Source organism: Numenius arquata, chromosome 5 (assembly GCF_964106895.1).
Source record: "Numenius arquata chromosome 5, bNumArq3.hap1.1, whole genome shotgun sequence".
Taxonomy (NCBI): domain Eukaryota; kingdom Metazoa; phylum Chordata; class Aves; order Charadriiformes; family Scolopacidae; genus Numenius; species Numenius arquata.
The window spans coordinates 8,645,189-8,671,038 of record NC_133580.1 but is presented as its reverse complement, the minus strand read 5'-3'; the positions used below and the strand labels follow the sequence as shown (position 1 = coordinate 8,671,038).

Here is a 25,850-nt window from a genome sequence, read left to right as displayed (position 1 = left end):
ATTAAAATATACTATCTTTCAAGTTTTAACACATGCTAACACCTAACAGGCACCTAACAGTCATAGGACTGTATCAACCAAAATAGCATGTAAGGGAAACAAAGCAGCTCAGAGGAAGCACCTCCGTGAGAAAGCAAGCAATCCAGGCTTTTCCAGGACCTTAAAAGGTATTTCTCAGATGCCTGGACTTCCACCAGCGAACTGTCCTTGAAACTTACCTTGGAACATCATCTTTTACAACAGCCTCTGACTTGTGGATGTCTAATAAATTTGAAACTCACGTCTCATTCTAACTGCTAGGAGATGAAAGCAGCTTTCGAGCGGTCACTATACAGGTAATTTATCATAATATGCTTGGGGGTACCTTGGAAAGTTACCTTAATAGAGAGATGGTGCAGCACCCTCAGATATATTATGGTTGAGACACAAACTGAATGTTCTTTCTTCAGACTTCTAAGCATGAGAGCATATGGAGTATTTGTCTGACGAGATTTAGAGATTTATCTGAATAGCAGACGTTACTTATAAGAACAAATACGGGATGAATCAAGGAGCATGTATAGGGAGTGTTTAATCTTTAGCGTGCCAGCTTGAATCCGTAAAGGTCAATTGAAAACAAGCACCTATGTGATGCTAAGTTTAGAGAGCCTACAAAATGAGTCGATACAGAGCCTGATTCTTTCAGAAACTGCTGCTGTATTTTATATCATTGTTCCTAAAGGGCAAAACATGATTAAAAACAAAGGTACCCTAAACTCTACAAGAAGGTTAAGGCAATAAAAGTATTAAAAAGTGTTACAAAGTATTATAGAAGTGTTATAAAGGTAATTTTCTGACAACAAATACTGTTAATCTGCTGCTTTACACAAGCCAGCAAGTGATACTGTAACTCCCTATTCTACTGGTGACTTTAAAGAAAACATCATTTTACCAAGTTTGAGCACATCTCGCATCTTTTCTGAAAAAATCACTTTTCCTCTACCAGCTGAAATATGTGCAACAGATGAGCCCCTTTTGAAACTAAAAGCTGCATTCAACACTATGAAAAATAATCTTTTTTAAAAATTTCCGTGATCTTCACTATAAAAGTCATGTGAAAGCTCATACCTGAGGCCGCATCCGTGGGTTCCATCGGACGTAGTAGTTCACCCATAGCTCCAAATGGTTCAAACTGGCAACAGGATACAGGACGTGGTTTTCATAGTTTACGTAGAAAGGATTTGTGAACTCATCCAACTGGCTGTTTATGTAGGACCACAGCGATACAGTCTTTGTGCTTACCTCCTGATTGGAAAAAAAAATATTAAAATAATTAATCATATGGACTGTAAAACCTTAAAATATGAGGTTAACATCTACATATCAGTAATTTTGTCTGTGAAATTTACCTCGTCTACCAGAAAATTGCACTCTGAGAACACGTCCAGTAGCTGATCATTAAACAGCCTTAAAACTTCAGCAAAACATCTGAACATTTACTCTGGTCCGAGGCTAGCTGAGAAAGGAGATTCAGGCATACTATTTTCAAAGACACTAAGGTCTAGTTGAGCAAAAGAAAGCTGTACTGCTCATAATTTACAGCAATGTTAGCAGCTATTTAAATATATGGTTACACACTGACCAACTGAAAAAAAAAATTAAATTAGCTTTGACAAGTAAAATCTGTGAAGGGGTATGTAGTTTGGAAGATCCAAAAAAGCATCTGTGAAAAATAATTATTCAATTCTCCCACTCACACTGTTTGTTCCTATCAATTGATACTATGCTTTAAAATGCCTATTCTATCTTTATTTGCACTTCTGAAAGTTGTATTATGCTAAATGTAATCAGCATAATCATGGTTAGATCAAAGATTGGAAATCTGAATTTACATCAGATTCGTCTTGCAATTTAACAGTCCTTCAGTGGAGTAAAGCTTGTGTTTCTACTACTGCTGTGTCTTAAATTGCATTTCTTTATTGAGAATTGCATCTGACTATTCAATTATGAAAGAAAGCTGTCTGGAAACCCTGCATTTACTGAGAATGTGTTATTCAGCTCCATCTTGTGGTATTTACATGCAAGTTTTTTCCCTACAGAAGCAGTAGAGATAAACAAAAAAAATAGCAAAGCTAAATATGGCAAGGAATTGTTACTTTCTTTAAAAAATAAGAAGTATTAAAAACAACAAAGCCAAACATAAGCAAAAGTGTACTTGGAATATTAACAGCTGTTTAATTTTTTTTCCCCAAACTCAAAGTATTTCATTGAGTCCTAACTTCATTCATTTAGATATTTTAAATTTCCACAATCTTCAACCATAAGTTCCATCTAGTTATGTCCCACAGCGACTTGCAAAGTCAACCATATGAGTTCCTTTGGAAACAGCGAAAGAAATGCTAATATAATTTGATAATGCTTATTTTAAATTGTATATGTTGGCTAGAAATATCTGAAAGGGGACTTCTAAAACCCTCAAACCCCTGAACAGATAATGACTGAAAAAAAAAAATCAGTGCCACCTCATTTAATAGCAGGACATTCAGTATATATTTCTCATACTGTGAAATTTCCTGTCCGCATTGTCTTTTAAGGCTATGTGGCAAATGTACCCAAAAACACAGCCCAGGTGTTCTTAGGTCTTGTACTTTAAGCCTTTTCATGCAAAATCAACAAATTAAGAATGTGTATTACACTAATTATTTACCTCTTTTAATCTCTCCTTTTCACAGTTGCATAAGAAAGTGCCAAAGAGACAACTGTAAAGGTGATCCAGAATCGTGATCAAAAATAACTCATTGAATTCAAATGCTGCAGGAAACTGAAATAAAAAATTGGTAAAATTACTTTAAACTTTATTTTAACCAGTGTAGAAAGGAAGAAACTCAGTCATAAGAAATAACCAAAAGATTCAGATAAGATTTTTTTTTTTCTTATTTGGTGATTATTTTCAGCAAAACTCAGCAACTTCAGTAATTCCCACTGCAATAATACATTTCACCTACATACTTCTTTATAAATACTCCTTGGAGACAAACCTTACATTCATTATGCAAGTATACTAGAATACAAACATAGAAACATTAGCTAATGTGAAACTGGTGACACAGAGCAATCCATTTTAAGGAGCTCTAACAATATTCTGCTCTAACCCACCCCAAACTGTCTTCAACATGTGCTTTATTTCTCTTGTTACAGGACAACACAGCATTTTGGGGGAAAAAAAAAAAAAAAAAAGGAAGGAAGATGATGACATTTAAGAGTTTTATTTCCTATTCTAACATGCAATAATTTAGATAATAAAGACTACTGCATGTACATATATTTTAAATGTTTCTTTCACTTTCTACCCAAGTAAGTTACTTTTCTCCATTTCACCCCTTGAGTTTACCATCAGCTATGTACAATAAGCCTTTATTCCCTCTTCTCTTACATTGGAAAGTAAATCCTGTACATCTGAAGTAAAAGAACTGTTATTCCACCGAGCGCCACTAGGTATTTATTCACAAGTAGAGGTTATCTGATACATTCTAGGAAAAAGAGTTAGAAACTTGAAACACTCAAAATGTTTAAGATATCTCTTAATCTGTAGTGCTCTAAAATCAAAAAGAAAGAAATTAATGCAAACTGTATGGACCGCTACCTATTCAGATGGAAAAGGTCCCTCTTCAATCAAATTTTATGATAGGTCTACATATGGCGACTGTTTGATGTGTCAAAATAACTTTGCGTTCAGTATGACAAGGGTCTCAAACACAGATAGCGAATGGTAAACATTTAGGAGAAAAAAAAATATCAGAAGATTAAAGGAAAATTTAAGAAGCTGCATTTCTCTCTTTACCACGAATTTTCAGGACAAATGAAACAAAATTTGTTCATTCTCACTAAAGGAGTAAATCTTTACAGAAATCTAAAATGCAAAGTTACAGATTCCTAAGGAAGAACTTCCTGCTATATGGAGAAATCTCAAGTCAACATTTCAGATGTGAAGAAAGCAGCAGACTGGTTTCTCTTATGTGCCCCTGAAGAATACTGAACACCTTGGCACGAGTGACTCAAGAGCCACTTTAAATAAAAAAAAAGAAAGACGACAAGTATAGCTAGGAGGAATAATGCAGCAATTGGGACTGCGGATGAACTAGCTGATCCAGAAATTCCTCTTCAGTGTCATCTGTGATTTATGAAGGGCAAATGTTTATTCATGTTGAAAGTAAAGAGTTGAATAATACACAACGCTTGTGCTTGTATCAAACCCAGAAAGATCTAAGATTTGAGCAACGTTCTTTTAAAAGAAGATTGATTTAAGTCAAACATTGCAAAAACATTCTCTTTCCAAGATTTCTCAAACTAAGATATACCAAATTTCAACTGAAAATTCTGAGTAAGGAAATTATCAATATCACGGCTCACAAAATGAAAAGGAGCCTTCCTTCTTCTGACTCTGCTACAGATTGCACACTGTTCAACCGCACGGTGTGCTCACGCTGGGGCTCCTCTCTCAACTCACTGCCTTCTTTTCAATCACCTGGCCGCTTGTTTTCATGAAACATGCAGGAACTTAAGATTATCAAATTCTCTTTTTCAGTCATGTTCAAAAGTTACCACTTACAGCACTTCCTTCTCTCTAGGAAATCATGACAAAACTCAATTACAACACAATGCTGTTAACAACACAGCTATGATTTTAAAAAAGTGTGAGCAGAACTTGGTAAGTAGGTGTGGGGAACCAAGTCAGGAGAGAACTCAGTGAGTCTCAGACCTCAGTCTCCTGCATCCAGCCCAATACGGAGAGCAAAAATAATTTGCAAAGGATCAAAATGATATTTGGAAATAACTTCGAAGACAAAGCCTCTCCTAAGGGGACTCTCTTAAACTGAAAGCACTTAATGAGCCTTGTCACATTAGGGTTCTGTGTTGTGGCGGGTCCATACTAATCAGATGGATGCCGACATGGCCGCTATTCCAATCCAGTGAAGCATATTCAAAATTCCATACATCAGTGGTTGCACTCCAACTAATTTATTAATAAGTGATAGCACTTTATTGAAACCCTGTCTTTGGATACAAGAGTTGTACTGTTGGAGCTGATGTATCAAGACTGTAAAGCTTCTATTACCGCTGCTGAAAAATCACTGACCTAAAAATGCTTTCCTCTGTAGTTCCAAGCCCATTAGCGTCTGTTTGAAGATTCAGGTGGAAAAATTCCCCAAATGAAAATTTACTTCTTGTCAAATCCACTAATTGTGAGAGAACACATGGGTCATTAAAATCTCCCACTTGATGCTGCTGGAGTTGCCTGGGATTTTTGTAAAGGAGTTATTTAAACGAAGAATTCTCTTGTTTAAAGTCTAACGATGCCAAGTGGTGTCTGATTCAGATGCAAAATAAACTTGCTCATTCTGTACAACAGTAATATTTAAAGTTCAAATACTTTGCGGAATAGTTTTATGATTGTGGAATTGGACTGAATCAGGTTAACTGAACACTAGATATCATAACAGAGTACGCTACTGAAACTAGTGAAAAATGCATCTCTGGCAACAGATGACACCCGGTAAACAAAGAGGATGCAACTTTCTACCCACTTTAAACATACCTTCCCCTTACGTGGGCACCGTGCATGGAAGGTAGAAAGTACTACTTGAGCTGCAATGCTACACGCAAATTTTACAGGTTTGTTTCGTTTTTAACAGGGCATCAGTATTTCATCAGATCACACATGGCCTTTCCAATTTGTCATCTGCTATTCAAAATTACCAAAATTTACTCACAAAGGAGGGAAATCACTTCGCCATATGTTTTTTATTAAAATCTGATATCAATGTACTTGAGAGCTCTCAAGTTCTCTATTACTGCATTTTTGTGTCAAGAAGACAATAAAAAAACAAGGGAAAATATAAGGCTGTCAAGGATTAAGTTTCATTCTCTGAAGCTATCTGGAAATTTGCATCTTAGTGGGAAGTTAGAGATTCTCTCACTGTACTAAGTTGACTGTTTTAAGAATGTAACCCTCAGAACACAAAAAAGAAAATTTGCTTGCTTTGAGCCCATGCCTAAACCTGAGCCCTTACACCCTCCCGCAGTCATTAACACTTATTTGAGCTTCGGAGCATTTCACATATGTTTACCATGGATTCTAAAGCACGAAACTAGCAGTGGTTTACGAGCAAGTGATCTACACAGGGATAAAATAGAATCCTGGTTTTCATAAGGCCATGTCAAGGTAATCACAATCCTCAAATCTACTTTCTAGGTGTTGAAGTCAACTGAAAAATAAAAATAAGTGGGAAGAACTCTCCAAGAATTATTTTTTCAATTTTTTTCCTGCTGCAACATGAATGATTTTTCAATGCCACTGCTGTTCATGAATTTCAGAAGAGTTTCTGGATCCAGGTTTTGAACAGATGTGGTATTGGCAAAATGTTTCACAGATTCCTGCCCCCCTCCTTGTCTTTTTTTTTTTTTTTAACTAGAGGGAACTAAACTGTTTATAGCAAGAAATAGGAGGCAGCAAAGGAGATCACAAAAATAGAAGAGGCTGCTCTCAATTAAGGATCTCCCCAGAGGACTTTTGTTCCTACCAGGTGTTTAGAACTGCTTCTCTTTGCTATTGTTATTAGCCTTCCTCTGAGAGAGGGGCAAAATTTTTCATTTATTTTCTCCAGCCATACTAAACAGCACGTTAATACTGAAATACAGATACACAGAAAGTGAAAGTCTTCAAGGGACTCTGGATAAGGGCCCAGTATTACAGCAGGGAACTTTCATAAAGCACCGAAGACAACTGTTTTGAATACAAGTTTTGGAAACTATGATGTAAGTTTTTACGAACCATGTTCAGAACAAGAAGACTAAGGTAGGAGATCTGGGAGTCCTAGTCTCATATGGAACCAGACTGTTATCCTCCTCTCTTCAAAACAAATCACATACTATATAGACTTCAGAACAATAGCTTTTACCATAAAAGCACAGATCTATGTCAGGCTTCAAGGAGAGAGAAAGAAAAAAAGGGGAGGGGTGTCCCCTGACCCAGAAGTAAAAGCAGTATTGGAAGCAAGAAAACTTACCTGATATTAGGCTTGTATGTTAGAAATGCTGGCCTGTATGTACAATGATGCCAACATTAACTTACATTTCACATTTGAGACACACATAGAAGAACCCTCTCCCCCCTGTTTACAATCAGCCTGGATTTTTGCCATTTCTTAAGGACAATATAAATCCATATGAACATTTACTCCACCAGTGAATATGCAATGCAAATCATTTATCTCATCAATAGCCCTCATTTATGTAATCAGAGAATCCTTTGAAAAGCCTGTTTTAAACAAAAAGTATTTTGGTTTCAAGTCAATACTTCTACTCTCACTCCTTGTACCTCACTTTGAGCAAAAAGTTTCCCTGTTTGTGCACGGTGCAGCCGTAGCGTGACTGACTTCAGAGAAACATGCTACTGCTCTGCAAAGGAATGTGTGCTTCTACATGAATCACATTTCTGAGATAAAGACTGAGACACCATAGAAATACACTCCTAAGCATCTTACCTGCTTTGTCATTTGCCAAACACAGTCGATGAACTGAAGGAAAATGGGAGATCTGTCTGCATCAGCATGATCATCATCTCCATGGCCTACTCGCTGAAAGTCAAAACAAACTTTTCATTTCACTCTGGTGTATTTACAGGACCATCCCAACACTTTAAAGCTGAGTAACTCTTAAATATGTTCCAACGGTGAGCCAGACAAGCAAATCTTCCATAATGCTAACCTGAATTTTTCAACTACTGAAAATACATCCTAGTATTCACTTACAGACATGCCTTTGTGGTTAAGCAGAGCTGGAAAGACATTTGGTTAACAAAGCTGTGCCAGTTGTTTCCCCATCTCTTACTGCACAGCCATTTACTTCTATCAGTGGGTCAAACTGGTAGGTATTTACTAAGACTGTACTGAAACAATGATTATTGCGTATCCACCTGCCATAATTACATACCATTTCTCCTAAACCATCTTGAGTCAGAGCCCACAAAATGTCATAGTAATTTATGTCCTAATTCCCCACTAGCCCATGTGTTAAATAAACACTTAAACCTTAAATCAGAGTAATGGTTCCAGCAATTTTACCTTCTAGACACCTTAATTGTTTTCGTTGTTTCTCCATTCATAAGATTGCTAAAGATGAAGCAATGTGTTACAATCCCTCTTCCTCATAAAAAAGTCATGTGATTTTTTTTAACCACGATGTTCAAGCCACTTAATTCTTATTTACTTTATATTATACCTCACACAGATTTCCTGTTAAAAATGAACAGGTCCCAATTCTCTGACACACTCACTCCATTAAAAGAAGGACACCAGAGAAAATAATGATAATGAAGCAGAGCACTGTGAGAAAACATGCTATTCAAAATAAAAGTCTTGAAGGTGCACAAACTGTACACTAAATCTTCCAGCTTACCATTGCAAATCGGTGTCCAAAACTTATCCATTCTTTCTCTATAAGAACTTCAAACCCCTTGATAGTTCTGTAATAGCTGTCCAGCATAAGCATAGCTAGTGCAGTCAGCTGTGCCGTTCGATCCCAGCCATCACTGCAATGGACCACTACAGACGTTTTACCAGATTCAATTTTATCTGCGATTCTTACAGCTCCGGCAAGAAGCATCTTAAATAAACAAAAATAAACAAGCATATTAAATACTAACCAAAGCCCTACCAAAAAAAGAGTTATAATTTTCTACTCTTAAGGTTAATATATTTTAAATTTTCAGATTAATCATCTGGACAACATCACTTTAAATTAGAAATTTCCAAATGGTGGGATGCATAATCCTAGAGGTACAAAAACTGTGCACTCTGTTGTCCAGGACAGAGTTCTTACCAGCTCTCCATTGTTAGTAGCACATAGCAAAAGAACATAGGAATCCCTTCTCTAAATTAAATCTTAAATTCTGTGTCACAACGGAAAGACACAAATGCTGTAACCTATTCCAAAGGCTGAAGGTTCAATGTTTTCAAAGTTCATTTTCACAGTAATCAATCACTCTTTTGTTCCTCAGCTTTCAGTTTTCAACTACTAAGTTTAGAGAAAGGGACAAACTATCCAGCTAATCTAAATCAAAATCCAGCCCCCCAAAAGCCCAGAAACCCCTGGCTGGAAGCCTATGCTGATGTATTGGTGCAGGAACTATACCTTGTATTCAACCCCTGAGCAGACCATTAATAGTGTGGATTCAGAAGTGTGCAGGAGAACAAAGGACAGAGATGGTACAGGACTGAGATCACCTGTGTGAACTTGTTGTTATTCTGCCCCACAAAAAAACCCTCCCTTGTTCTCTTATGTTGCTCTGTAGTTTTTTAAAAAACTTGAAAAATCTCTCTCCTCTGAAGATACGTCTGTGTAACATGACCTATCATGGCACTGAAAAATACGTGAAGAAACCCCACCATTAGAATAGAACCACAGGAGAAATTCCCATTCTGCATTCCAACATCAGAAAATGGAATCTTGCAAAATACTTGTGTTTTTCCCTTCTCAGGCATGTAGAAACATCTTCTGGGAAGCAGGAAAGCCAGCATCCACTGGAGAAGCTGTACACAAGACCAGTCTTCAAAGCTATTTCAAGAACCATGCTTTAGAGACCGTTTGCACTGATTGTATCTTTCACTGAGTATATCTTTTATGGTAAAACTGAAGAACGCCAGGATGGAAATAACAGGAAACAATAGAAAAGCTTCTATGGGAGAACAAAGCTTGTGGCCTGAACTAGTTAATTGCCAATTACTTCAGTTACAAAGTTCTACTGCACTAAAAAAGTGCAAATATTAAAACAGTTTGGTCTTCAATAAAAAGAGAAAACTGATCTATATAAGGTACAGGTATGCAATAGCTTGCTCTAAATTGTCCTAACGAGAACACAGACGCCTCTGAAGGAGTACAGCTGAGACTAAAAGGATAGAGCAGATACAGGCAATAAGCAGAGAATGGGAGAAAGAAAACAGAGTTACTATTAATTCAGGAAGTATCTGTGGAGCAAGTGAAGCATTTTATTCTACTTTGGACAAAAGCCTTTAGAAAATAGCTTCCTTCACAAACTACTATTATTCTTTATAGATGTTTCAAAACTTCGCAACCATCAGAGTATTTCAGCTAGGGCTCCGGATGAATAACTGGCTTTGGATTGGTTTTGAAAATGAGAATTGGTTTAAAAATAATTAATAGCATAAGTTCTACCCTGAAAGACAGAAAACGCCCTGGGGGGCATGAGGAAACATCCTGGCTGTGCAAAAAGCATCAAGTGACTCTACTCCTATTGTCACTACTGTCTTCACACACACAGAACACTGCTAGCACCTCCCCAGACGCTCCTGGACCATCTTCAAAGTGCTGTGGGTGCCCAGTGCTAGGAAGGTGAATTTCCAGTAATGCATCACATTGAACCGGGACACAATCACACTGGTCTGAGCCCAGACAACAGAAGATGCCTTAAAGCTGTGGATTTGTTAATTGCTATTACAAGTCAAATCAAATAGGCAAGAAAGGCAAGCAGTTCTTGGATAAAAGCACAACGAGATACCATCAACACTGTTAACACTGTAATGGCAGCTTTTAAGAAACCAGGGTGCAGCTTGTGCTTACAATACCATAACATGAAGTATCACATAAGGGAGAAATTCATGAAGAATGTAACATGTGTGTCAACTCTTTAAAATAATTTACATGGAATTTCAAATTGCTATGCTCTATGCTATTGTCACCTGTGCAACAGTGGTAACAACGTCCACTTCTGGCACCATCTAAGCCCAGGAACCCCACCGAAGCCAACGTCAATGAAAGGTGACACTGACCCAAACACTTTTAAAAGGCCCACTTTTAAAAATAAACCATTGTATTTAAGGCCAGGCTGATAAGAAAAGGTTTCCAGATACTCAAGATTCCCAAAGCTGTTTGAAACAGTCCAACTTCAAGAGAATAAGAAAATTAAACTTTTCCCAAAAGATCATCAAATTTGTTTAATTCTTAATTTAAGTGTTTGCTCCCTCTACTGGTTCTCCTGCAGCAGTTAGCAAGCACTACTTCATAAGAGAGTAAAACTAATGAACAATCCCAACCATGTTTTGCATGAGTGACATTTGAGCCAGTTGCTAATAAACCAAATTCCACTCCATCCATATTCATCATAAACAGGGGAGTGAATGTGGTAATGAAATAATCTACTCTAAAAGCATTTCAGAGGTTAGTGAAACAGACTGTAAAACTGAGTATGGTAGTGATTTATTTTAATATTATGCTAAATAATGGAGCAGATTATAACCCAGTAGAGCACTGACTATAAACAGCCCATGAAAATGTAGGTACCCGACACATGAAACACCATCACTGCATTGAAGGAGGGAAGGATGAGAAAGACTGCAGAATTTACAGTCAAGTCCTTTTGGCAGTTGTTCAAATGCAATCTGAAGTTCCCAGGGCATTCTTCCAAACAGCAGGGATAACCCTGGACTGTTCACAAACATTCCCTCTCAAGAAAATAAAACATTGTCCAACACTCACTACGATACTGTGCTATCAGGAATTAACTCATTACCTACCAATCTATAAAACTGGAAATACAAAGTTATAAGGGAATGCTTAAAATGCTATGTTCTAAGTGACCATTTACAAATTAAGCATTTTTACAGGAGTATCCTGATCAAAGTAACGTGCTTAAATCTAGACATTATTTTCATAATATTTTCAGAAATGGAAGTTAAAAACATGGCTTAAAAAAAAAATAGATTTTTCACATCAAAAGTATTTTACCCTTATATATTCCAGCCAATGCGTGGAGTCCACATTTGATAACCACCGAGTCTCATCAATTGTAGGATAAACTATTTCTTTAAGTTTACGCAGGGATTCTCTCATTACGTGTATATTATGAATTTCCAGAAAGACCAGCTCTGCATTTGGGTAGGCACTTTCACTTTCATATCCTCCACCTTTTGCCTGTCATTCAAAAAGTAAAAACAGATGAAGAAAAAGAACATGTACAGGACTTCAGTATAAGGTCAAAAGAGTTATTTTGGTCAGGTTTCAGAATTTTCTGAGATAAAGGACTGTTTTAGCACTAACAAAAACATATTTTTTGCCTTTGTTTTTCTAAGAAGAACTAGGGCATTTTTTTAGGTGAAAGAAAATCTAATTGTAATAGGGTCAATTTGATAATACATCCATATACCTTCCCCTTTTCACTACTGGAACATTTGGTCTTCTCTGGGCTTTACTGCATCATTTCTCAGCTATGTCTTCAAGCTGCCTTCGATTCTTGCTGGCCTTTCCAAAATGCTACAAGCAACTTACCTTCCTCCCCATGCCCTCTTTAGAGACCCTTTTTAATCTCTTTTCAACATCAAGTTCTCCTCATCCTCATCTCTTACTCAATTTTCAGCCTTGTAATAAAGACAGAACTACTTGTGCTAGTGATGGTACCAACATACCTTGTTTGTATCTGCAACACTATTCTGTCTGGCATCAAAGATGATAAGTTTATGTGACTGAGCGTTGGCATCCATTATTGTCTGCAAATATTTCTCATCTTCTTTGCAACGCTTATCATTTGGGCCTACCGATGGCTGACTGCATCGTGTTATTGTTGCTTGGCTCTCAGGATGAATCCAGGATAACACCTGGAATAAAAGAAAATTATTTTAGTTTACTATACTACTATAAAAGCAGCAGGCTAGAGTGCAATTAGACAAACACACCGCCGACGTGACATTATTTCCTGGCAAATCAACAAATGTAAATTTAAGGACAAGCTGATGCAAAACCACATTGATGGCACACTAGCAGTCCTTAACCCAAATCCGCGCTTGAAATACAAAGTGATTCCACTAAACATCTTAGCTTTTATTTCTAATAAAAACTAAGCCTGCTATTGCATCTTACCAATTAGAAAAAAAAAAAAAAAAAAGAACAATGAAGGAAGAAAAACTGCTTCTATGTGGAAGTCTACGGACCTGTACACTACCTTGCTAAGCAGATCTACAGCACGAAAACTGTCACCATCTAACATATTTAAAGGGGTTCTTACGCTACTTGCAAAATTTGTCTATTCTCAAGAAAACCACTATGGCTGTGACACATTCCTCACCCGATCAGAACACAAGTTAATATGTGAATTAGCATCAGATACCATCATGGCTTAAACGTATTAACCCCAAACAAAAAATTATTACATGGCACAATAACCAAGCAATAAGACTCACACTTGATTTGCTCTCTTCAGTTCAAAACCTATTAAGCCCAGTTCTTCTTTCTTTGCCATCCCCTCTCCCCACTTTCAGGAAGGAAAATGGCCTACTGTTATTTAAAAAAAGCCTGAATCAACTCGGACAATCTCTTATAAACTACAGATTTGTAGAGCACTTGTATCTCCTTATAAAAGTTTCACTTACTGGAACTCTGCCTTTTGCTCTAAACGCCGCCACTTTTGAGAGGTCATCATCCTTTACACTGGTTGGCACAACAAGAATAGCAGGATATGTATCACAAAGCTCATAGGTGCTGTTAATTTTGGATATTTTCCAACTCTCATTGGGCAAGCCCTGTACAGAAACAAAACATTTTTGTATTTTTCAGGTTAGACCTTTACATACCTGAGTTTGGGGTGAAGAAAATTTTAATATGCTACATACCTTTTTTTAAAAAGCATGCCCACATTTTTCTTTTAAATAAGCTATAAACTTATGTCTTCGTATTGAACCATAAACCAAAACACTGAAAGCCTTTCCTATCTATTATTTTTAAAACTGATATGCAAAATAACCATTTGAATAGGCTGCACACTCAGGTGAAAAGTGATCATATAGTGAAATAAAAATACTTTTGCAACTAGGAAACTGTAGACTTAAAATGACAAACTATGGTTAGTCTTCTGTTTAATGCTTCTTATTCAAAACCAAATTTTTATAAAGCCTGCATTTTCTAGAAACAGCACCTGGAAAATGTGTACTTAAGAATGGATGTTAAGACAGACCAATTTGCTCAAGTACTCAGCACCTGTGATCTCCATCAACTTCAGCAGGCCCTCAACACTCTCAAAGTCAGGCCGCTTGCATTTTATTATCGAAACATGAGATCTAGACTCTGTACGTAGCTAAAGTTGAAAATTTTGAGTTTTCTTTGATACTTTTTTCCTTGTTTAAATGGCTCTGGGGGAGATGGAGAAAAAAAAATACACCAACTACTTCTATAACTTACCTGCCTCTTATATTCTGCCATTGGATCATACACTTTCCAGCCATTAACAGCAAACTTCTCTTTATAGCTGAATGCAAAAAGAGGCTGAAGAAAACAAAGCAAAGGCATAAATTACTGTCTGATGGGCTGTATGCACAATAAGCTCCAAAACAGTGAACCTTGTAATAATTCACATGTAACACTTCTAAAACTCTTTAACAGCAGACATAAAACCTTCAGTCAAGACTGGACAGCACTGTGCTAGAAGGAAAATGAAAGACAGTTTCCTCTTTCAAGCACATGCTATATAATTAATAAAATCAAGATAGGAAACAGCCAGAGAGAGCTGAAGTTACTTGCCTGTGATCATACAACACATCAATGGCAAAGCCAGCATGAGAAAATTGGTCTCCTAGCTCCCAACCAGTTCCTTACCTGTACAAGCAACTGAAATAGCATTCTGCAGCTAACTAATAATAAGACTAATTGCACCTATTTGTTGTTTTAGACAGAACTTCTAAACTGAATTATCTACTGCAGAAAGTAAGAGTCAATACATACATATTTAGGGTTATGTACAAATTAACTAACTTCACTGACAGCAGGACACAGCATAACGTTTTAGGAATTAATGCAAAAAGGTAACAGAGTCAGAGTACTTTGCATGCTTTGTAACAGCCTATATGAATATACATTTCAATGTTCGTTACACAGCCCTTGTATTTCCCCAACTACACTTTCCAAAAAGAGGAGAGCCGGTGACAGTTCTCTCTACATCTTAAGACTTACCAGCCCATTAGAAACAGGAAACGCGCGTGTTACAAGGTTTTCAAAAATCTCCAATCTGTTTTGCTCTTCCTGTTTATAGGCCAGCCGCAAGTTTCTCATATCCTGTCAAAAATAAGTCACACTATTTTACTCTATGATAAATTAAAAAAAAAAAAGCAGCTAAAAGAAATTTGATTGAAGGAAGGCACGTATGTAGCACTAAGTCACCGACATAATCCCACCCACGTTAGAACAGAGTTCTGTAAGTGTGCGTATCAGATGACTAGGATCATCATTAAGAGTTGCGAGATATCATGAAAATAGCCATTTTTCCTTTGAATTCAGTCTTGGGACAAAAGGCAGAAGTGTTTAAGACTGCAAGTATCATAAGAGGAATTGAAATACATTATCTAAATGAATGGTTCAAATACAGGGAACTGATCAGACAAAAACAGCACATGTGCATGCAGATTCCTCTTACAGAAAAATGAAATGAAAATACTTTAATATGAATAAATCTCTACCATGCCATACCTTGCAAACTATTTCTATACCACATGAGTTGTCTCCATGGCTCTGTACTCCAATTTTTTCAACTCTACTTATGACTCCAAGGGGCACATCAACAACAAAAGGTGGATCCTGAAATTTGTTTATGAAACAAATTAATTTTGTTACCTTAGGAGGAACACAAATTAATATTATTCATGTATGTTTCATTAGAGTCAGCTATAATTCCTGTTCAATAGATTGCTGTGGAACATCATACTTCACTTACATCAAACGTGTCACTTTCTGAAATCTACTTCAGTAACATTCCTACCCGAAACAATATGCAGATAGATAGTGAAGTCTTACCCTTTCAACACTTTTGATAAACATTCTGAAGTCCGTCACTGTTAGTGTACCACTGACAGCTCCCATAAATGGACAGATATACATAACATCTTTAGCTGGAAAACAGACCAATTACAGCTTTGTTTTACTATTATAGACATTTGTTCCATAAAAATCTATTTCCATTTAAAAATAGCAAGATTTTTGCAGTTCCATAAGATTTTGACACTTCACCTCTATATATGAAAGCCTAGTCCTCAGATGCTGTCAGGACTGAAAGAGCTGCCTTTATCTCAGCAATGAAAACAAACAGATTCCTCAGTCCCACCCCTGCTCAGCAACTGCTGGGGCTGGGGCCGGGCTCAGGCTGGCTGTGAGCAGTAAGGCCAGGCAGGTAACAAAGCTCCCTATTGGGAAGCAGCTGCAGGGCTCTAGTCCCTGCCCTCAGGTGTAAAGCACCCACATGCACCTCGGAGAGAGCATCCGAGTGGGAAATTACTGGTGTGTACACAACAGACCTCCAAGTAATTCAGTTATATGCCCACAGCTTCATTTTCACTTTTATTTGAAAGAGCTAGTATTCTTTTATAGTCATGTACTGCACTGCTAATGCAGAGCTTGTCACAGGTCAAAGTGAAATAAACCTCACTAAGAACCGAAAACTCCGTTTTCCATAACTTCATCTTCTTTGCTATCATAATTTTGAGGCTTTTGAGTCTATGAAGTATGCTTAGCATCCCCAAGCAGAAATACAATCCATACACCTATATGCAACAAACTAACCCTTGAAAAAAAAAGATTTATCTATATGGAGCAAGTCATCCTCTGGAACTGATTTCTCCTTCCTACATTCAGACTTAAAAGACAAAGAAAGGAAACCCACATCAAATCAGCTAACCTAAAATGGCATTAAATTAACATAACAAAAGTCAAAAGGAAATAATATTCTGTTTTTAAATAAACAAACTAGTGATTTAATAGTATTCGGTGTAGTACTCAATGGTATGCTTACCAATAACTTTGATTGATTCTCCAGGAAAAAGTGGAGCCTCTTCCATCTGTGCTAGTTTGTTCCCATCCCGCAGTGCCTGGCAGAAATCCAAAGCCATGAGTAAATCTCACTTTCCATCTGTACTACATTGATACGTTTTGATGCAAAGTACTTTTAGTACCAGATTACTGGAACACAAGAAGTGTATCTTTTTTTACAAGGCACAACTGTATTAAACAGTACCACAGTAAAAAAAAAACAAAAAACCAAAAAAAACAAACAAACCAAACACAAAATTTATAAATTATAAATATTACACAGACATACATGTTAGTAACATATTAGTAATAAAGCGTTTATGCAACAATTAGTTTCGCATGCTAGCTACATATAGCATACAAAAATATGAACAATAAGATCAGCCCAAATTTGTAACTAATAGTTCATTAGTCTTTTGCTAAATGCAGGTGTTATTTTGGGTATTTTATCTACTTGAGAACATTTTAAAGATCATATTAAATTTCTTTGTTTCCTTGATGTTGTTTATTTAGTATTTGAGTATTTTCACCTGAGAGAATTATATGGTGAATGCTTTATTTATTTAACATTTTAACTTTGTATTTTTGATAGCAAGAAGTCAGAAGCACCCCATGATGCTCTATTTCAATCAATATCCTACTGAGAATGCCATAGGTTATTGAAGACGGCCATTATAGGAATTTCGGATCCAGAAGGTCAGATTAAGAATGAAGTAATAATGAAACACAGAAGAACAATTAGCAATTTTAAAATAAGGGCTAGTTCCATAAATTTTCATTTAGGTAAATGGCTTCATTCCTGAACGATACAAGACTGACCCTTTGGGTCCTTTGTTGGCGGCCAAGATTTACAATGTACTAAAGATTTTAATTAAGAATAAAAGGGTTTGTGGGACTTTTAAGGACCATGTGAGAAAGTGATCTCTCTCAGGTCAACATGATGAGATATTAAAGTTTCAATTTTTTACATCCTGAAGTGAGAATAAATATAATAGTCTATGTTGCAGTAAACAAATAACTCTTTCCTTGTACTATAGCTCTGATCCACATACAAATAATTGTTAGGATCTATCTGCCTCCAGACAAACTACCCTGAGCCCTCGCTAATAAATAATTTCTACAGATATTTAAATTGATCCCTGGCTTTAGATTTTCCTGGAAACTAACAAAATTTTTATATACAGTACCTAATTGCAAAAGATGACAATGTGTAGAGAATTAGCCAATACTTACAAGCTTAGAAGGACGGATGGATGTGCTCTGTCAGAGAGGGGCTTACGTGCAGTATTACATTCTAAACTACATCACATTACACGAAAACCCTACCTAGCACATAACCAATTAACACACCAAATGCTTTCTATCCATTCTTTTAGAAATAGAAGATTTCTATGTACTGTACAAGTACTAATATATAGTACCTTGCTACACAGTTAATGAATCAAAGATGAGTAAAACTTGCCACCTGATCAGGGTCTGCTTCAGAATGATAGCCATTGTGTCCATCCTGAATCTCCTGCTTTGCATGAGGCAGCAGTAGGGCAAGAAAGAAGTAACAGGAAAAAACATGCAGATAACAGGTGAAAGGACAGAATCTTTTCTTTTTTGTTTGCCTTTTTTTTTTTCTCCTTCCTTAAAAAGACAGTATATACTTTAACTCCAGTTTAGCTATTTAAAATCTTCCACTCCTGGCACAAACAACTTTCCACAGAAAGGAATCCAAGCTATTAGCACTATCCTTTCAATGTTATTTGGCACAACACTAAATGAAAGACATACTCCCTTTTTCACAAAAGAGTCAGTGCTGGTAGATAAGAACATAAAAGTATGTACTGTCTTTTTAAGACAAACAACCTTATAGTGAAGGAAATGAATTCAAAGTATGCCACATGCTTATCAATAGAAGAAATTGAGTACAGCTTGCAATGGCAGCATTAGGGGAAAACTCATGCAATCTTTTATGGAAAAAATAGGTTGACATCAAATAGAAGTATCTAGACAATTTAAAAAACGTTTTACTGGGTAAAACATGTTTTAATTGAACTTTCAGTTTTATGATTTCACATATTTTTCCAGCAACTTCTGTGTTGTTGCTGGAAACCTAGTCAGTAACTTTACAAAACCTAAAATTACTCCTCATAGTATAATATGCAAACAATTCACATTTTTATGTTAATTTATTTTGCATCATATTGGCAGCAAATCCTGAATATTAATTAAATCTCTTTAATAAGCATAACGTCCCTCTGCACTCCAGAGAGAAGCACAAATGTCATAGGGTCACATGAAGTAATTGTTTTAATACGTTTGGCCAAATTTGTTCTTCCACTTTCTTTCTTTATTAACTGGAGAGAAGTTGTGTTTGTGACAGTCCATTATTCCCAGTTCACATGCAAAGAACTTCTCACTTGATAGACTGTAAAACCAGCCTTAGTCTAAATTTACAAATGTTTGCTGAAGTCAATTTTTCTTTTTACAGTATTTCTACAGAATCCTCAAAAAAAAAAAATCTTAGAAGTAGTTCAGATATCTTCAGATAATTTGAACTCTACAACAAGTTCAAAAAGTTATAATTAATTAAAAAACCCTTTGAAATTATAAAGGTCTCCTAACATTTATGTATCGGTAGAATTCTGTTAAATAGTAATTACTTAAATTTCAGACCATAAAAACGTTGTTTCTGAAATTAAAGCAAAGCAGATATTGTGATGTCTAGAAGAAAACCAGGACAACCAGAAAACACACCAGAAGATTTTAAATAAATGAAAGCTAGAGAAGCACAACAGATCATTCAAAGATCAAAGCCTTTACAAAGAACTATGAAAAACTCAACAAAAACAATCAATTTTTGTTACTCAACCCAGACCAATTATTTCAAGAGCTATCTATTTAAAAAAAAAAGATCAACTTGTGGATTTGTATGATTGGACTAAACACATTATTTCCAAATATGTAAACAACAGATGAGAACAAGAAGTCATTCAGACTTCATCTCTTGGTTTGAGACGGAACAAGAGGTCTTTGTTTGAATAAAAGTGTTAGACACATTTCATGAACAATGTCAGAACACGATCCAGATCATTTCTCACTCCATAAATGTTACTGAGAGAGAGGGACAAGAAAACAAGGCATGCCCCTTTTATATCTCCCATGAACAATGGGCAAGATTGAGTCTCAAAATTATCATTAAAAAGATGCAGGTCATTGCACTAGTGTCTAACTTCAAACTTAACTTGCAATCCTATTACAGGGTGGTAACAAGGTAAAACATGTAGAAAGGCAAGCATGAATCGGGACCTTATTTAAAAAGTATAGACAAAGACATAACACTTTTACCACTAATATTCTTTAGCATAGATAACACATTAGAGCTGCTAATACAGTAGTCTGTAGTCTGAAGCATGTAAACCTCAGCTGCAAGCATCCATTTTGTCAAAATTAATGTAATAAAACTGAAGTTAGTATTGCACATTCATAACATAATTTAAAAATACTGCTCTCTTACACATTGACTTTTATTGCTCACAAAAACATTGTAATGTATATAAAGCATTTCTATGGCAAAGAAGCTGTTGCACTGCATAGCAAAATGGTCTGACTGGTTCATAAAAACCATTAATGAAGAAAAGAAGAACGCTTGACACACCAAGATCTCACACAGCACAAAAGACAAACAGGTAGGAGGCCGTTTTACTGCTCCAAAGGTAATCTTACCCGTATAACAGGCCTCCTGTACACCTGTTAGTTAAAATATAAAATGTTATCCAACGAAACACAGAGATTTGATTTCTTAAAGATACTATATCTTACTTCATCACTTTTTCAGAAAAAAACTCTACTTCCAAACACTTTAATTATAGCTGAATTTTGAAAGAACAAAACAAAACTATGCAGATCTAGTAGCTCATTTGCAGGATTGTTTTTGGTCTAAAAACAATCTAGCCACTTCATTTTGGTGATGAAACAAATGCCAGGCTCTTTTGAAACATTCATTCCTAATCACCCTTTTATCCAGCTACAATGTGCTACTGTGAAAAGAGAAGAAAGAGCCTGGTAATGCTTCTAGGTGGAAGAAAATAAGCCTGCAATAACAGCCATGAAGTATAACCTCCTTATCTTTTAGATTCAAATGGCAAAACAAGGATAGTGACAATTCTTCTCAATTTTTTTCTGAAGGTGTCTATATTCAGCTACTATAACGTAAGCAATTTTCATTTATATGAACCCCTCATTCAAGAATACTCTCCAGGCAGAGAGTATGTCAGAGAAGACACACACAGCAGAGTTCAAACTCAGTGAGATCACGCTGCTGCAGGTTTAGCAAGAGCTCACTCAGCGCTCTCCAGTTTTGATGATTTCATTTGCAGCCTCTTTGCTTCCGTTTGATTCCTCCCTCCCCTAAATTACATTCTGGTAAGTTACACAGAATAACACCATTAGATACAAGAATTGATGTATTTACCTGTTTTTGCGAACATAGTGATTGAAATATTAAAAACAGGATGAAAGAAAGAATAAAGCAGTGAGTTCTTGGTAAATCCAGCAGAAAGCAACAGAACCGCCTCATCAGTTCCAGAAGCAAACACACACATCTGGCCCTACCTGAAGTTTCTGAGCTGCCGTAAGACAGTCTCTAAAGGCAGCAATTTGAGGTAACCAAAGGTAAGGAAGATCCAGAAAACTGATCAGCGTGCACCAAAAGGGAAAGATGTCTCAAAGGGAAACCTAATTATTAAAGGGCATTAGCTTTCTGCATGTGAATTCCATAGTAATAATGACTAAACCCAGCCTGTTAGTGGTACTGACTAAACAACTAATCCTACCACTGAACTTCTGCAGAAGCTGCGTGCAAAGGAAAACCTCTCCTAAAGCACAGACACCACTTCACAAGATACTGGTCCTGAACGTCACTAAAGATATTCTAGGATAAAAAATTCCATGATGTGGAATTCTCACAAATACAAGATTTCAAATCACAGCAATGCAATGATACCAAACACAATTTATACACAAAAATTCTGAATACCACCAGGCTTCAATTTTTTCTTTCATTTCTAAGAAACAGAGAATGAAGTAGAATTTTAATTAGGCCTTAAAAGACTTACTCCTGCTAAATAACATCCAAAATGAGTCTGGTATAGACAAGGAGGTTATTTAGAATTAAAAAGTGCTCTTTATTCCAGACGAATGTGTTCCAACTCAGAGATAAACTGAACACCAAGCTTACACACTTGGATTTCACTAAAATGAAGTCCTTGACCTACAGGGCAAATACAACATCGACAGCTGTAATGCAAGGTTTCCCACAATGTTTTATCAAAGATGTTAGCCTTGACCCAAAGTAAGCATTTGCAATTCCGCTGCCATAGTATGTAAGAGCTACACTTTTTTATGAGTATAAGCTGCTGACTGTGCCAATAGTGTGACACTCTGTGAGGTGAATTTTTAAGTAGCCTATGCTCAAAAACATTTTGTGTATTCATCCCCAGGCTTGGGCTGAATCTGACCTGCTGTCACAGAACCGAAAATATGCTGTTTCTGGACAACAAACTTTTTAAACACAGAGTATATTAGAAAATAATATAAAATCTAGTTAAAAACAAAAAAAAAAAGATAAAATCTTCATTTGGCCATGTTGCATGAAGACCTTGAAACTGTTTCAAATCTAGGAAGAAAAAAAGAGCTGGACAGCAGCAGCCTGCGTTTCTTAAAGGGACTTGAAACACAGGTGACTTTTGTCAATTTGTAAGAGAAAGAAAGTTGCAACTGCTCCACTCTGGACAGTTCAGTTGTCTGACTGCACACAGGAAATGACAAATGAGCATGAAAGAATAGGGGTAAAAAAGGCATAACGGAACCTATCAGGTAAACCAGACTGTGCAATCACTACCTTAGTGACAAAAATGTTGCCGGGAGGGAATGAAAAAGATGATTTTTTTTGTTTGTTTGACGTTAAATTCTCTGTCTCTGGTGAAACCCCATGAAAAATGATAGTCATTTATGTTCTTGCATGGTAACAAAGACATACACATTTATTTTTTGTGAAATCTGGAGAGATCAGTTCTGTACTCTGAATGACACACACTAGAAACAATTTCAACCTGTAACTATTCATCTACTTTACCGAATTTTTTTTACATAGTAATCAAAAGAAAAGACAACTCACTTTTGGCATTTTATTCAAAACATTGACTTTTAATTTTCCTTTCACCTCTCTATTTTTATTCTGTAGGCTTCAATGCCACTATTCTAAATATGGAGGAAAACACAAAGCAGATTCATGAGACTCCTACACATAATGAGATGTTTCTAGTTTGAAACATTCAGTGATCACTTAAGTACTTACCACCTGACAATCAAGGTAGTAAGGACTTTCCTCACCATTCCCTCTTTTATATTAAACAAATCAATGCATTCTTCACTTACCCTGTAGTCTCTGGACACACCTTCTGATGGGACAGACCCTGAAATCTGACTAGAAATCGTTGCAGCTATCAGCTGTTTACACCATTCCACATGGGATCCAGTCGGGCTACAAAAACAGAATATTTAAAATTATTTTGCAATAATTCACACTGTATATTGAGAATAACATAGCAACTGAGCATATCCAGAAAACAAGACCATAAATGATCACTAACATCATAAAAATTAGCTTGCTTTGTGGGTAGAATGCGACTATTTCACTGATCAAATTAGGGAAAAGAATTTTACTAGATATTATCAGAGATGGTAGAGCTGCCAGTAGCTTAAAAGTGAGGTTAGGGTCCTAGGAACTTATAAAAATGTTGGTTTCTTTATCCAGTGTAATTTTTTTCATCATTCACACATTTTTTTTCTCAAAGCCATCCATGGAATGAATTTGGTCAAGTTACAGGAAATTCCTTACACTTTCCTGATTTTCCTGACATTATTTCCTGATTATTCAGTAAATCCTCAAAATTAAATTACTTTATGCTAGTATTTAAATTTTAAATTATGTTACTGTTGTACACTCTATTAATATTAAATGTAGAAAATACATTAATATTAAATGTAGAAAATACATGTTTTCTTACGGGTAACTTCTAGTTAGCCTTATTTTTTTTTCCTATTCCTAAAATAATCTGAATTAATAGAATAATCTTCAGAACAGGCCTTCCCATGCCACAGCAAGGAATTCTGCAGTGTAGGGTGTTTATAAGAACCCTAAAGACAAAGCATCTGAACAGCAGAATCGTACTAAATCCCAGATGATGCGTTTTGAGAACAGTCACCTGAACTAGTGCTGCTTACAAATAACGCAGTATTGAGAGCGAGAAGCAATTACACAGTGTGTTGCCAGCCACTGGATCTGCTTCAAAACACACCTGTATCTGATGAGAAACTGGGGATGCCAGAGGGAACTGTTCCCTGAGTGCCCCGGCAGCCTTAGCTGATGCCTTAGATAAATGTTATTTCTTCAAACTCTTCTACAGATTTAATGCTTATTCGGAAGTCAAATACAGAAAGAAAATTCTAATTAATTTTTAGAATTCATTCATAAACGAGCTTTAGATTCTGTGAGCATCCTGTGACGTTGAAGTGAATAACTACATACACATACCCAGCACCCACCAGGTGCACCACAACTTGGACATTAAGGGGGTGGGATAACGGCATTAGATGAGCATAGACGACTAGAGGTCTTTTCTTACATTAACTCTGCTAGGATAGGTAGATCCAAGGTGAAGATGCATACAACAACTTCATATCAGAAACTAAAGCTCTTTCAGAACTTTAAGTAATTTCTGTAGCTCTCTCGCCACCTGCAAAATTCTATACAGTATGAGATTACAAAATGTTGTTTTGCAACTAAAACACATCTAATTATATTGCTGCTTTAATAATGAAGATATCCTCTCAGGTTAGTGCGGAACTTGAGTCCAGATTCACTTAAAGAAACTTTTCACCTAAGTTTTGCAGAACAGTGCATGAGCTAAAGTCCACAGTAATCCTTTTCTGATCTCATTTATTTCTCCTCTCCTCACACGTCTTAATTCCACGTGTATCTCTTTAGGGTTAGCCTAAGTTTGTTTCCAAATAAGCATATACTTGTTAATTAAGAAAATTATTTATTTTTCTATGGCTTATCTTCACCAGAAATCAATACATCAACAAAATTAACGCCAGCAGGAAAACGAATGTGAATGCAGCGTCTGTCTCCTAGGATCAGCATCTCAGGATGTGTCAGAGTACCACAGGATGCTGATCGTACCGACACGACTTATGACCGCCTGCCAAGAGGGACACACACCAGTACACACCTTTTCATTCTGCCTCCTCTGAGGTCACGCACGTTAGCGTAGCCTGGTACAATCGCACTGGTAGATAAATAAGTTATACGACCAACGGACATTATAACTTTTCCAGGGTAGAACAAGATTAGGAGATTAAAGATGAAAATTAAGGTAAGAAAGTACATTCATAAGGAATACAAAGTTGTAACTTTTGGTGAGAGAAAGTGGACATTTGATTTCGGCCTTCACTAGAATGATGTGGAACTCCAGCAGGCTGCTCCTAACAGAACAGAGAGAGAACATGGAGACCGGAACCTGGCACTGATTCTTAAGTACAGTCTTTTTTCTTTATTTTTCATCTGTGTGCAATTTCAGCCAGTTTCTACTCCTCGTTAAAGGATTTTTGACTTCAGGTGTGACGCCTGCCTCCAGCTGGAGACTTCTAAAGGACAGGACGGCTCTGCCAGCGACTGCTGAACCAGACACGGTGAGATCTGGCTCAGGCTCCTGTGCAGCCAGCCTGGCCCGGTGGCACCTGCTAGCCCACGGCCACCCCGACACGAAGCCACCGCACGCACCTGCGGACACTGACGGGACGGGGGACAGGCAGTGCTGCCTCGGGACAGGGACACCTCTGCAGGTGAAACACACACTCGCGTGAAAAAAACTGCCCAGGAATAAAGACTTGAAATCTGAGGACGGTCTCACTTCAGCTGGCAAAGATGAGCGGCAACGCACTGCCCAAAACCCCCCTGG

General features: G+C 36.7%; 1 protein-coding gene across 6 annotated transcripts in view; it reads right to left on the bottom strand.

Annotated features, from left to right (window-relative positions):
- MTMR1 (myotubularin related protein 1) overlaps nt 1–25,850 on the bottom strand; it is a 38,725-nt gene that overhangs the window by 12,360 nt on the left and 515 nt on the right. Inside the window, exons 2-16 of one of the 6 annotated variants that reach the window (XM_074148282.1) lie at nt 23,263–23,368; nt 20,551–20,574; nt 18,302–18,355; nt 16,820–16,895; nt 15,829–15,923; nt 15,505–15,612; nt 14,992–15,093; nt 14,224–14,307; nt 13,419–13,568; nt 12,459–12,647; nt 11,782–11,967; nt 8,437–8,643; nt 7,524–7,616; nt 2,687–2,800; nt 1,108–1,284 (exon numbers count right to left, since the gene is read on the bottom strand). In XM_074148282.1, the coding sequence (XP_074004383.1) occupies nt 1,108–1,284; nt 2,687–2,800; nt 7,524–7,616; nt 8,437–8,643; nt 11,782–11,967; nt 12,459–12,647; nt 13,419–13,568; nt 14,224–14,307; nt 14,992–15,093; nt 15,505–15,612; nt 15,829–15,923; nt 16,820–16,895; nt 18,302–18,355; nt 20,551–20,574; nt 23,263–23,368 (1,765 nt within the window). Of the gene's footprint in view, nt 1–1,107; nt 1,285–2,686; nt 2,801–7,523; nt 7,617–8,436; nt 8,644–11,781; nt 11,968–12,458; nt 12,648–13,418; nt 13,569–14,223; nt 14,308–14,991; nt 15,094–15,504; nt 15,613–15,828; nt 15,924–16,819; nt 16,896–18,298; nt 18,356–20,550; nt 20,575–23,262; nt 23,369–25,850 lie in introns of all 6 variants that reach the window. The other 5 variants (XM_074148281.1, XM_074148283.1, XM_074148285.1 and 2 more) reach the window with 5 other exon arrangements.